This window comes from Orycteropus afer, unplaced genomic scaffold (genome assembly GCF_000298275.1).
Source record: "Orycteropus afer afer isolate SDZICR_OR568_19922 unplaced genomic scaffold, OryAfe1.0 scaffold00026, whole genome shotgun sequence".
NCBI lineage: Eukaryota > Metazoa > Chordata > Mammalia > Tubulidentata > Orycteropodidae > Orycteropus > Orycteropus afer.
In genome coordinates this window covers 18,017,965-18,030,092 of record NW_006921613.1, presented here as the reverse complement: position 1 = coordinate 18,030,092, position 12,128 = coordinate 18,017,965, and the positions used below count along the sequence as shown (strand labels likewise).

The 12,128-nt window shown below is 37.2% G+C and overlaps 1 protein-coding gene across 1 annotated transcript in view; it reads right to left on the bottom strand.

Annotated features, from left to right (window-relative positions):
- Positions 1-12,128, bottom strand: part of TTBK2 (tau tubulin kinase 2) — a 224,272-nt gene that overhangs the window by 113,110 nt on the left and 99,034 nt on the right. The window contains exons 4-5 of the mRNA XM_007935269.2: positions 10,326-10,466; positions 8,193-8,297 (exon numbers count right to left, since the gene is read on the bottom strand). Of these exons, the coding sequence (XP_007933460.1) occupies positions 8,193-8,297; positions 10,326-10,466 (246 nt within the window). The remainder of the gene's footprint in view (positions 1-8,192; positions 8,298-10,325; positions 10,467-12,128) is intronic.

The following is a 12,128-nucleotide window of genomic DNA, read 5'->3' as shown; positions in this document are numbered from 1 at the left end:
GATGTGTTTTGGGTCTGTATCCTGGTCCTTTGTTTCTCCTGCTTTATCTTCTTTGTGTGGACTGTGATGCTCTGTTGTCTCTGAGGCATTGTGACGTTTTTGTGTTTATATTTAATTGGTGATTGTATGTTGGAGTGACTTGCCCACAATTTTCATTTTCTTTGTTTTGTTTGTATGTTATCTATTCAGGCAGGGTATTATGCTGTGCTCCTCTATTCACTAGTTGACAGCACTAATACATTCTGTATACATTCACCACCTGTCTCCTTTCCTTTGTCAGCCTCTCATATGTCCTTGCTGACTCTGGCAAACAGAGCCTGTTCTTAGGTCCCTGGAATCCAAATGAGAATGCTATCACTTTAAAATCCAAAATGATTGCCACTTGTAAACATTCAAAATGGCTGCACCCTCAGTCACTTTAAATATCCAATATGGCTGCCACACATAAACATTCAAAATGGCTGCACCCTCCGGACAGCAGAAAAGTTCATAGCTCAGGTTGTCTCCCTCCTTGCTATTTTCCTTCTTAGTCATAGGCCACCAGAGCAGTTGTCCCTGCAGCCACTGGTGACCGGGACTGATCTTTAGGTCAATTCTCAGGTCCCAACACCAATTGGAAATATTCAGCCTGCTGGTCTTGTCAGAGTAGCTGACAGTGCACAGCTCAGACCATCTCTATACTGACAGTGCACAGCTCAGACCATCTCTATACTCTCTGTCTTCGTTCAGGTTTTTCCACTAGTTGGTCAATAATCATTCTTTTACATATGCTTTCAACTCCCTTTTTCTTCCCCTCTGCAGTGCTCAGGAGCTCTGGTGGCATAGTGCCAAAGGCATCTGACTGTTAACCAGAAGGCTGGCAGTTGAAACCAACCAGCCACTCCTCAGAAGGAAGGTTGGGCAATCTACTTCCGTAGTGATAATACCTTGGAAACCCAAGGAGGGGTTGCTATGAGTTGGGTCTGACTCCATGCCAATGAATTTTTTTTTCCCAAAAAACCATGTCATCTGACCCAAACATAGGGTAAACCCAATTCCTGGACTAAATTACACCTCTAAATAAGCAGATTAAGGTAGCTGAAGAAAAACATATAATTATACTGACAATCTTATCTTAAATTTCCATAATACTCAAACGGGCTTTCAATATAGACCAGCAATTCTATTTTATCTCCCTAATTAGTTTACATTCCCCCTTGCTCAGAAAACTATCTCACATGTCCTCTTCTCACCTCAAACTCCAAAATCAATCTTCACTCTAAGCAAAAGGCCTTGTCTCAAAATGACCATATATAAGTCTGGCAGATGTGACTTCTACATACATATTTGTATGTGCTATAAGAATGCCCCTATATATGTAACAGAGCTAATGAGGCAAAGTTATAATAACTTATTAGCCAAAACCTAACACCCTGAGGGAATGAGTCATTGGACCCATGGGCTTGGGACCACAGTCACAGAAGACCTTAAGCTTAATTGGCACAACATACTACAGAAAAACACTGTTCTACATCCTACTTTGGTGAATAGTAACTGGAGTCATAAAAGCTTGCAAGTGGGACTTCCAGTAAGATGGCAGAATTAGGCAGACAAGCTACACAGACCCTCTTCAACAAAGAAAAGAGAAACCAATTGACAGAGATACAGAAGATAATTCTGGAGCCCTGAGCTTTGAAACGAAGTATACAGAAGTGGATTAGGCACTAACTAGTAGAAGAACCTGAATGAAAACCGTGAGTATGGAGACAATGGAGCTGCAGACTGCCGGCTACTCTGATGGCACCAACAGCCTGAATATTTCCAAGTGGTGTTGGGACCTGAGAATTGACCTTTTAAAGATCAGCCCTGGTCACCAAGGGCTGCAGGGACAACTGCACTCATGGTCTATAACTTGGAAGGTAAACAGCAAGGAGGGAGACAATCTAAGTGGTGGACTGGAGGGTGCAGTCATTTTGATTGTTTACAAGTGGTAGCCATTTTAGATACTTAAAATGACTGAGGGCACAGCCATTTTGAATATTTACGAGCAGAGGTCATTTTGGATATTTAAAGTGACAGCATTCTCTTTCAGATTCTAGGGACCTATGAATAGCTCTGTTTGCAAAGGATGGCAGGGACGTATGGGAGGCTAACAACAGGAAAGGACACAGGTGGTGATTGGTAAGTGCTGCCAACTAGCAAATAGAGGAGCAAAGTACCCTGCTTATGTAGATAACATCCAAAGAAAACAAAAATTGTGGGCAACTCACCCCAACATACAATCACGAATTAAATATAAACACAAAAATGTCACAACATCTCAGAAACAACAGAGCATCACAGTCCACAGAAAGAAGCAAGAGAAACAAGGGACCAGGATACAGACTGAGAACACAGCCCTGAGTAAGCAGCAATATTGGAACTCCCCAAGAAGGAATTCAGAATAATTATATTTAGGCATCTTCAATGTACTGAGAGACAGATCAAGGAAAACACTGACAAAATGGAGGAAAACACAGAGAAAACCCTAGAACAATTTCAAAAGACAATATAAGAACAAAATGACAAAATAAATGAAAAATTAGAAATGATATAAAATCTACAGATAGAAATAGAAATCCAGAAGATTAATACTAAATTTTCAGAAACAGAAAACACATTGAAAAGGCAAAGGAGTAGAACTAAATCAATACAAGACAAATTAGTGAGACTGAAGACAAATACCTCAATACTTCTTGGAAAGGCATCAATCAGAAAAAAGATCAAAACAAAATGAAGAAAGTCTAAGGATCATGTGGTATACTATCAAAAGGAATAACCTACATGTCATCGGAATTCCAGAACAGGAAGACAGAGAAAATTGTCACAGATTTGTTGGAAAAGAATTTCCCTGGTATGATGAAAGATGACACTATATCTATTCAAGAAGTCTAATGAAGCCCAAACAGGATAGACCCCAAAAGAAAATCACCAAGGCATTGTCATCAAACTCACAAAAACCAAAGACAAAGAAAGAATCCTAAAAGCAGCATGGGAAAAATGAAAAGGGGCAACTAATAAGACTAAGCTTGGATTCCTTGGCAGAAACCATGTAGGCAAGAAGACAATGGGATAGCATATATAAAATCCTGAAAGAGAAAAATTTCTAACCAAGAGTTATATACCCAGCAAAATTATCCCTCAAATATGATGGTGAAATTAGGACATTTCCAGATAATCTGAAATTAAGGGAATTTTATTAAAACCAGACCAACCTTACAAGAGATGATAAAGGGAGTCCTTCGGATAGAGAACCAACAACAGCAAACAACAATTGACCATTAACACACATGATGACATAACCCAGAAACCAACCCAGTTATTATGGAAGTATCCAAAGTGAATAAACCTACAAGGTTGTAAACACGGAACCAGAGACATCAATTGACAAATGAAGACAACTTCAAACCAAAAAGAGGGAAAAAACTGTGTAGTCACAGAACTTCTAAATGGTAGGAAAGTCAAGACAACTGCAAGACAGAATGGACTATTCTAAACATGGCAAGAAAAGTATAAATCATAGGGTAACCTCAAAGGAAAATGATAACCTTAACATCAAAATAAAAAAGAGGACCAGCACAAATATTTAACAAATACTAAAACAATAGATATTGTGATAACACAATTCATAAACAAAATGAGCTCAGCAGAGAAAATTACATGCAACAAAGAAATCAGTAACACCATGAAAAAGCACATAACAAAATGACAGCAACAAATTCATAGTTGTCAATAATTGCACTGTCAGAAGAGTAAAAAGAGAACCTACAGAATGGGAAAAAATATTTGGCAACAACATATCTGACAAGGGACCTTTCTCTAAAATTTATAGAAGACTCCAACATCTCAACAACAAAACGATTAACAATCCAATTAAAAAATGCACAGAAGACATGAATAAACATTTCACCAAAAAGGATATTCAGACGGGCAGCAGATACTTGAAGAAATGCTCAATATCACTAGCCATCAGAGAGATGTAAATCAAAACAACAATGAGATCCCATCTAACCAGAGCACTAATGGCAAAGTTCAACAAGACAGAAAATAACAAATGCTGGCAAGGATGTAGAGAGATTGGGACTCTCATACACTGCTGGTAGGACTGTAAAATGATACAACCACTGTGGAAACCAGTATGGCAATTCCTTTAAGAGCTGGAATTAGAAATACCATTTGACCCAGCAATACCATTACTAGGTATATATCCTAAAGAAGTGAGAGCCAGGATAATAACAGATATATGCACACCCATATTTATCACAGCATTATTTACAATAGCAAAAACATGGAAATAACTTAGGTGCCCATCAACAGAAGAATGGATAACCAAACTATGGTACATACTCACAACTGGAATACTATGCAACACTAAAGAATAATGAACATAGAATCTGCAAAACACCACATAATGTGGATGAACTTGGAGGATATTATGCTGAGTGAAATAAGTCAATCACAGAAGGACAAATATAGTATTAGTTCATTATTGTAAAAAGTCAAGGAAAGGCTTATATATATGGAAGGAAACTTTCTTTGTTGGTTACCAGAGGTGGGAGTGGAGGGGAGGGAACACTGAAAAAAAAAAAAAAAATGCATTGAGCTATCTCACTTTATTTTTGTTTATTTCACTGTACATAAATTATATTTCAATAAAGTATATTTAAAAAAATAAAAAAGAAAGTGGCCATTGATGATGCAATAATTGGTCTCTCCTCATCCACAGCAAAGAAGAATGAAGAAAACCAAAGACATGTGGAAACAATTAGCCCAAGGAACTAGCGGACCATGTGAACCTCAGCCTACATGACCCTGAGACCAGAAGACATAGACGGTGCCTGGCTAACACTGTTAATCACTTGGAAAGGGAGCAAAACAGTAGCTCCTCGATAAAGTGGGAGAAAAATGTGGAACAATATTCAAAATCATAAAAAAAGACCAGGCTTACTGGTCTGGTAGAGACCAGTGAAACCCCTGAGAGCATGGCTGCAGGCACCTTTTGGGCCTGGAATTGAACTCACTCCTGTGGCTTCCAGCCAAATAATATACAGGAGTATAAGGTGAACATTTACACCAAGTAGGTAAACTCCTTAGAACAATCAACCATGGGAAATCAAAAGGGTAGTATTTGCATAGCAAGATTCCTCAGAAGGCAGGAATGTATAGGAAAGAAAGTCATGGGGAAAAGGTAACCACAGGGAAGAAAACTAGGAAGAGAGCTGTTACATGATGGGGATTGCAATCAATGTCATGAAACAAAATGTGTATGAACCAGTGCATGGAAAATGAATTTACTCTTAAACTTTCACCCAAATCACAATTAAAGAAAAAGGAGAGAGGCCTGCCTCTTTTTTCACTGAGAAAATAGAAGCCCAGGGAGACCTTCCTCAACTTCCACTACCAAATCTAACTGTCTAACTGTATTTGTGTCCACATATTCTGCCTTCTCTCATTTATAATGGAAGAAGTGTTCCTGCTCTAATCTAATAGACTAACCTTTCCATTTGTACTTTGGATTCCTTTCCCTGTCAGCTGTGCAAGGACTTGACTCCTATAAATGTTCCTGTCTGCCCTATGTCATCAATTTTTCATCTCTCATGGAGGATTAATCATCAATACACAAGCAGGCTATAATAACTGCCATCATTGGAAAAAAGGTGGGGGGAGAAGGAAGGAAAGAAGGAAGGAAAGGAGGGGGCAAGGGAGGAAGGAAATGAAGAAATATTTTACTTCCTTTTCAACAACTTCCCATTTCAGCATTCCTCTTAAGAGCAAAGCAAATTGCTAGAGTTGTGTATACTCTCTTTCTCTACTAACCATTTTAATCAGGATTTTATGGCTTCACCGAACTACTATAAAAGTCATGAATAACCTCAACCTTGCCAAATAAAACTGGTCAGTTCTGTTTTTACTTTAATCGACTTCTCAGCAGCATCTATCACAGTTGATAATCCCAAACCCCTTCTTGAAGCACTTTCTTCACTTGGCTTCTAAGATAACATTTTCTTTTTACCTCATTGGCTGCTATTCCTTCTCGGTCTTCTTATCTGACTAATAGTCCCTGTCTAACCTTCATCAAGTTGCTGAATAGTCCTAATGGCTCAGACTCAGGACCTCTTTTCTTGGATAGCTATACCATTTCTCTGGGAGCTCTGGTAGCATAGTGGCTAAAGGCACTTGACTGCTAACCAGAAGGCTGGTGGTTCAAACACACCAGCCACTCCTCGGAAGCAAGATGGGGCAATCTACTTCCGTAGAGATACTGCCTCGGAAACCCAAGGAGCGGTCACTATGCGTCGGGTCCGACTCGACGGCTCATAACAACAACAACATACCATTTCCCTAGGTATCTCATACAGTTCCATTTAAAAAAAATATATAGCATTTATAAGTAAATATTTCCAAATTTACAATACCTCCAGCCCCAATTTCTCTGATGAACTTCAGATTAGTTTATCTAACCACTTCTATGTTATTTTATACTATCTAGAATCTAAGAGGCATGTCAAACTTAACTTGTCGAAAATGAAACTTTTAATTTTCCCTCTCCATTCCTTTTCCTCATCCTTTTCTCTAACGTGGTTAATGGCATGACCATTCATTAAGGACAAATACCTAGAAATCATTCTTGAGTCCTATCATTCCCTTATATCCCACTTTCAATGCATAAGCAAGTGTTGTTGAATGTATTTAATGTAACCACTCCTCACCATCTTCACTGTTCTGCCCTAATGCCCTAGGGTTCCAGTCACCATCAATCATCCCTGGACCATGACACATTAGTCTTCTAACTTTTCTCTTTGATTCCACTCATGTTTTCAAAGTCTCTTCTTCACATAGTAGCCAGGGTGATTTTAAAAAAAAAAAAAAATGTTCCAAAAACTGAAAAACAGATATTTGGAATAGAAATAGGATTCCATAAATACATTCAAATCCAATAAACTACATAGAAACTAAATTCTTTACTTGCCTGGCTACTAATTAATACCAGAACATCACTAGGACCAAAGGGAGTCTCCTGTAATTTCTAGGCACATAAATGCTCATGTGGTTAATTTTAAATATTTTATATATATACATACATATATATATATATATATACACACACACACACACACACATACACACACACTATATATATATACACATACACATATATACACATACATGGTTAGCTCATTAAAAAATCAGTGTTAAAACTTTTGTGGAACTGATCTGCTAGGAATGAAAATCACAATCAGTAACCAATTTAAAACAAAACTAAGAGTAAAAAGTAAACATTAGAAAAATTATATCATGTAAGAAGGGCCTCAGACTGCAAAATGACTCTTTACCCTAAGGGCTAGTATGTCTCCTCCTACAAGACCACTCTGAATCTGCCTCTGACGTTCTTTTATAATGCCACAATTTCATAATAAAATTCATTAACTTCATTCTATAACCATGAAATTTATATGCTACTTCTTATATGACATCCATCCTTGCAGTGTAGTGACTGACTTAATATGGTCCTTCTAGCCATTGTCTTCCATTTTGTGATGTATTGTTAAATCCTAGTCTGCATGCCTGTTTAGGGTAGGATGCATCTTGAGTCCTGCCTTGCTGGAGGGTATGACTCAAGTCACCACCCTCAGCTTCTTTGAGGGTGTATATGTGAATGTTTTGGGAAAGTTCACTTTCTTGGTCTTGTTCTGTGTTTGGTTCTTCATTATCTCACCCCTGGACTGGAGACAGCAGCTGTCATCTGACCCACCAATTTGGGTTCACCAACCCCTGCAACCATATCAGTTGACAGAATCCTCCAGACATACCCACAGACCTGGGACTTGACAGCCTGGCAGCCTCCCAGCCTCCTCCACCATCACCATGTGAGCTGTCTCCTTGGGAGTTTGTGAGTTCTATGAGACGTTAGAGAGAAACACAGAACCCTAAGACAGGAGGGATATTACTGAGGGGAGGACAAGGAGTTGATGTCAGAGATGATGGAATGACATGGCAGTTTGGAAAAACTGAATATTTGGGACATCTTTAACTTCCACCTCATAGGGACTGGCCTTATGATGATCTTTCTAAAAGAAATTATTCAAGCAATCCTGATACATGAGCATTTCGTAAGAGTAACACTGTTAATAATAGATTAATTCTAAAGTATTTAATAACATGAAAAATCTTACTGGTCTGACGTCACCACAGGAATTGGTAAATTGTCGAGCCAAGCCGAAATCAAGCATATAACATTTCCTACATGTACTAGGAAAGCGACCCATGGCAAAATTCGACTAGAAAAGTAAAGAAGAAAAACATATTCTTGTAACACTTAGTCCTTGCACATTATCCTTTATTTAATTCTACTTTTTATTTAAACTCTACACAACATGTTACAAATACAGTATTCTATTCAATGATGCTTCCTGGGTATTAATATATAATTCAATCATGGGTTCCATTAATGCCTAAGGAGCCCTGGTGGCACAATGGTTAAACACTTGGTTGCTAATGGAAAGGTCAGAGGTTTGTACCTACCAGCTGCTCCATGGAAAAAGATATGGCTGTCTGCTTCCATAAAGATTATAGCCTTGGAAACCCTGTGGTGGTAGTTCTACTATGCCCTGTCACTATGAATCAGAATCAACTCGACAGCAATGGGTTTGGTTTTTGGAAGGTTTTTACTAATGCCTAGGAGCTCTGGTAGGATAGTGCCTAAGGCACTTGACTGCTAACCAGAAGGCTGGCGGTTCAAACCCACCAGCCACTCCTCGGAAGGAAGATGGGGCAATCTACTTCCGTAGCGATACTGCCTCGGAAACCCAAGGAGGGGTCGCTATGGGTCGGGTCCGACTCGACGGCACATAACAACAACAGCAACAGATGAACTTAAAAAAAACCTTTATTCTAACACATTTGTACATTGTCCATATTAGGTCTAATTTTAAGATAATTAATTATTAGTTACTTTGAAAAGCAGCTGGTCTCAGCCTCATTTTGAAAGAGAAAACTGAACAAGTAATTCAAGTAATTGTATAAAGTTACACACAATATTGATTTAATTAGGATCAGAACTCTAAGTGCCTTAAAATTTCTAGACTAAGTCACTGTTTAAATGACAATCCAATTTCTACTTTTTAAAATAGGAGGAATTAAGGGTGGGTAAAAATATACATAGTTCAGAAGTTTAAGAATTTCCTAAAAAGCATCATAAAACTGAGTTTCACTAAATTGGAAAAATTAAAATTCAATTTAAAGAAACACCTTAAATTGGACTTAAGAAAAATATATTTTTGCATTTTGCCCTTAATAAAAATAAATGTAACATTAAATGACTACAAATTTGTGAAGATGGGTATACAAGCAAGGGAATTTGCAAAGGCAAAAGCCAAATTGTTACAGAATTGTTAGTTTTTTATTTAAAAATACTGTGTTATTTAAGGACTTTTCTGATGAAAATGAAAATTTCAGTTCATCATGGTTCTCAAATTATAACATTTAGTTTGGCATAAAAATAAGAAAAATTGTAGAAGAAATGTTACATCACTTTAAATTTGGCTCTAGTATGTTAATTTTAACTAGCATTTTAATGCTACTTAATTTTAGAAATAATGTAGCAACATATGGCTATAATTTTCAACTACACCAACATATGACAAATTTACACCAAGAATAGGATATCAGAAGTGAGCCATTTTCCCTTGTGAGCTATAAAACAAAAATTAAAAACAAAGAAACATATTTTACAGTTGTGGAAATTAGAATTTCTAAGAAAAACAGAACAGAAAAAAATACAGTATCACCACATTATCACTCAGGAGAAAAATAAGATCTTTTACAATTAATAATTTCTTATTGAGTACAATTTGTCACATTAGAAATAGTCCAAAGAATATATTGTCAACATCTAAAAGCAATCTAAAAATACATACAAATATAGATTTTTTTTTTTTTAAAAAAAACCAGTGTCCGGAAAAAAGTACCCAAAGAATAGCTACCAATTTAAGTATAAGGCTAAGAAGTCATTAACAATGTTAACAGTAATCACCAATGTTAAGCATTAACTATTTTTAATTTGGCTATTGAGCAACATTTTCATTGTATAAGAAAAGCTGTTAAAAACAAGTTACACCTTGTAATTATCACTTAATAAAAAAGAAAAATTAATTTTTGCATCCAAGTCTCAAAAGAAATAAAACTATTACTTTGCATTTAATCACAGCAAACACAAAGAACTATATTTGTAATGTACTGTGTCTCATCACAACATTAAGAGCATCTAACAAACACATTCTGTGCATATCCTGGGAAAAAACCCTTACCGGTTTGATGTCTCGGTGCAAGAATCCCACAGAATGGATGCTTTCAATTGATTCCAGAATCTGTTTGCCCAGCCGAAGAGTAGTGCTAATGGTGAATGTGCCCCGGGACTGACTACGACGTAGATCTGCCAGATTACGGCCCTATGGAAACCAAATAAACAATTTCAAATATGGTACCAAAATTTATGCTATACAAGAAGACTGGGAAGTTACTCTTTTACCATTATTAATGTTTTGTCCTAAACAGGAAGGGCTTTACCCAAATGGTAACCCTCAGTTAAGGGAAAGATTCCCTTAAGATAATGACATGAACGGTTCAACAAATTTAAGAAAAATAAAAGTTTTTGAATATATTGTTTGCCTTTATTTCTGATGTCATAAAAAAATAGTCTTCACTATTGGAAGGAAGATGGTGCAATCTACGTCCCTAGTAACACTGCCTTGGAAACCCAAGGAGGGGTTGCTATGAGTCGGGTCTGACTTGATGGCACATAACAACAACACAACAACATTGAAAAAGATATAAAACATATAATCCAGAGCAGTAATTCCTAATTACTTCCTTACATATAGTCCCATACAAGTTATTTAACCTTTCTGCATCAGTGTCTTCATAAATGGGGCTATAATATCTACCTCCAATAGTTTTGTGAAGAATAAGTAAAATAATCCATGTGAAATTGCTTATAATTCTGGTTAGCACACCATAGGCACTCAATAATTGCTAACTACTATTATTCTGACCAAACACAATATGAATGTTTTAAACAAACACTCAATTACTTACAATGAGTATCTAGCCTGTGCCAGATGTATTACATCAATGTGTTTAATTTGCATAGCTTCTAAAAAGAAGCTATTATTCCTGTTCAACAAATAGGGAAACTGAGGCTCAGAAAGATTAAATAATTAACCTGTTATGGTAAAACTGTTTTTAAACTCTAACTGTGTCTGACTCCAAAGTACTTCACAGTACTGTTCGACCAAAAAGATTCCTTGTTGCCTAGGCAACAAACTAGTAACCTGATGAGAAGAACAGGGCTACAACTTTGCAATTCTATCTCCTAAAAAGGGGAGACTGGCTGCTTCCATATCACAAAGGGATTTCAATATCCCTAACCCTTTCTTCCCAAGATTCATTAGTATATAGTGTAAGTTTGGGATTACTTCCACTAATAACATTATTTTAACGAAAAACAGTTGATTCACTTCTTAAAAGTTATTAAATTCATAGATTAAATATCATTCAAAATGAAATATTAAGTAGTGCTTAAGTAACTTGCAAAAGACCTCTTTAAAGTCCTGAAGAGCAAAGATATCTCCTTGAAGACTAAGGTGCACCGAACCCAAGCCATGGTATTTTCAATTGCCTCATATGTATGTGAAAGCTGGAAAATGAAGAAGGAACACCAAAGAAGAGTTGTGGTGCTGGAGAAGAATACTTAAAGTACCATGGACAACCAGAAGAACAAACAAATCCGTCCTGGAAGAAGTGCAGCCAGAATGGTCCTTGGAAGTGAGAATGGCCAGACTTCGTCTCACCTACTTTGGGCATGTTGTCAGAAGGGGCCACTCCATGGACAAGGATATCATGTTTGGTAAAGTGGAGGATCAGTGAAAAATGGGAAGACCTTCAACAAGATGAATTGACACAGGAGGAGTTCCGGCAAGATGGCAGACTAGGCACAAGGACTGCACAGACGCTCTTCAACAAAGAAAAGGGAAACCAATTAACACAGACACAGAAGATAATCTTGGACCCCTGAGCCTTGAAGGGAAGGATACAAAAGTGGACTAAACCCC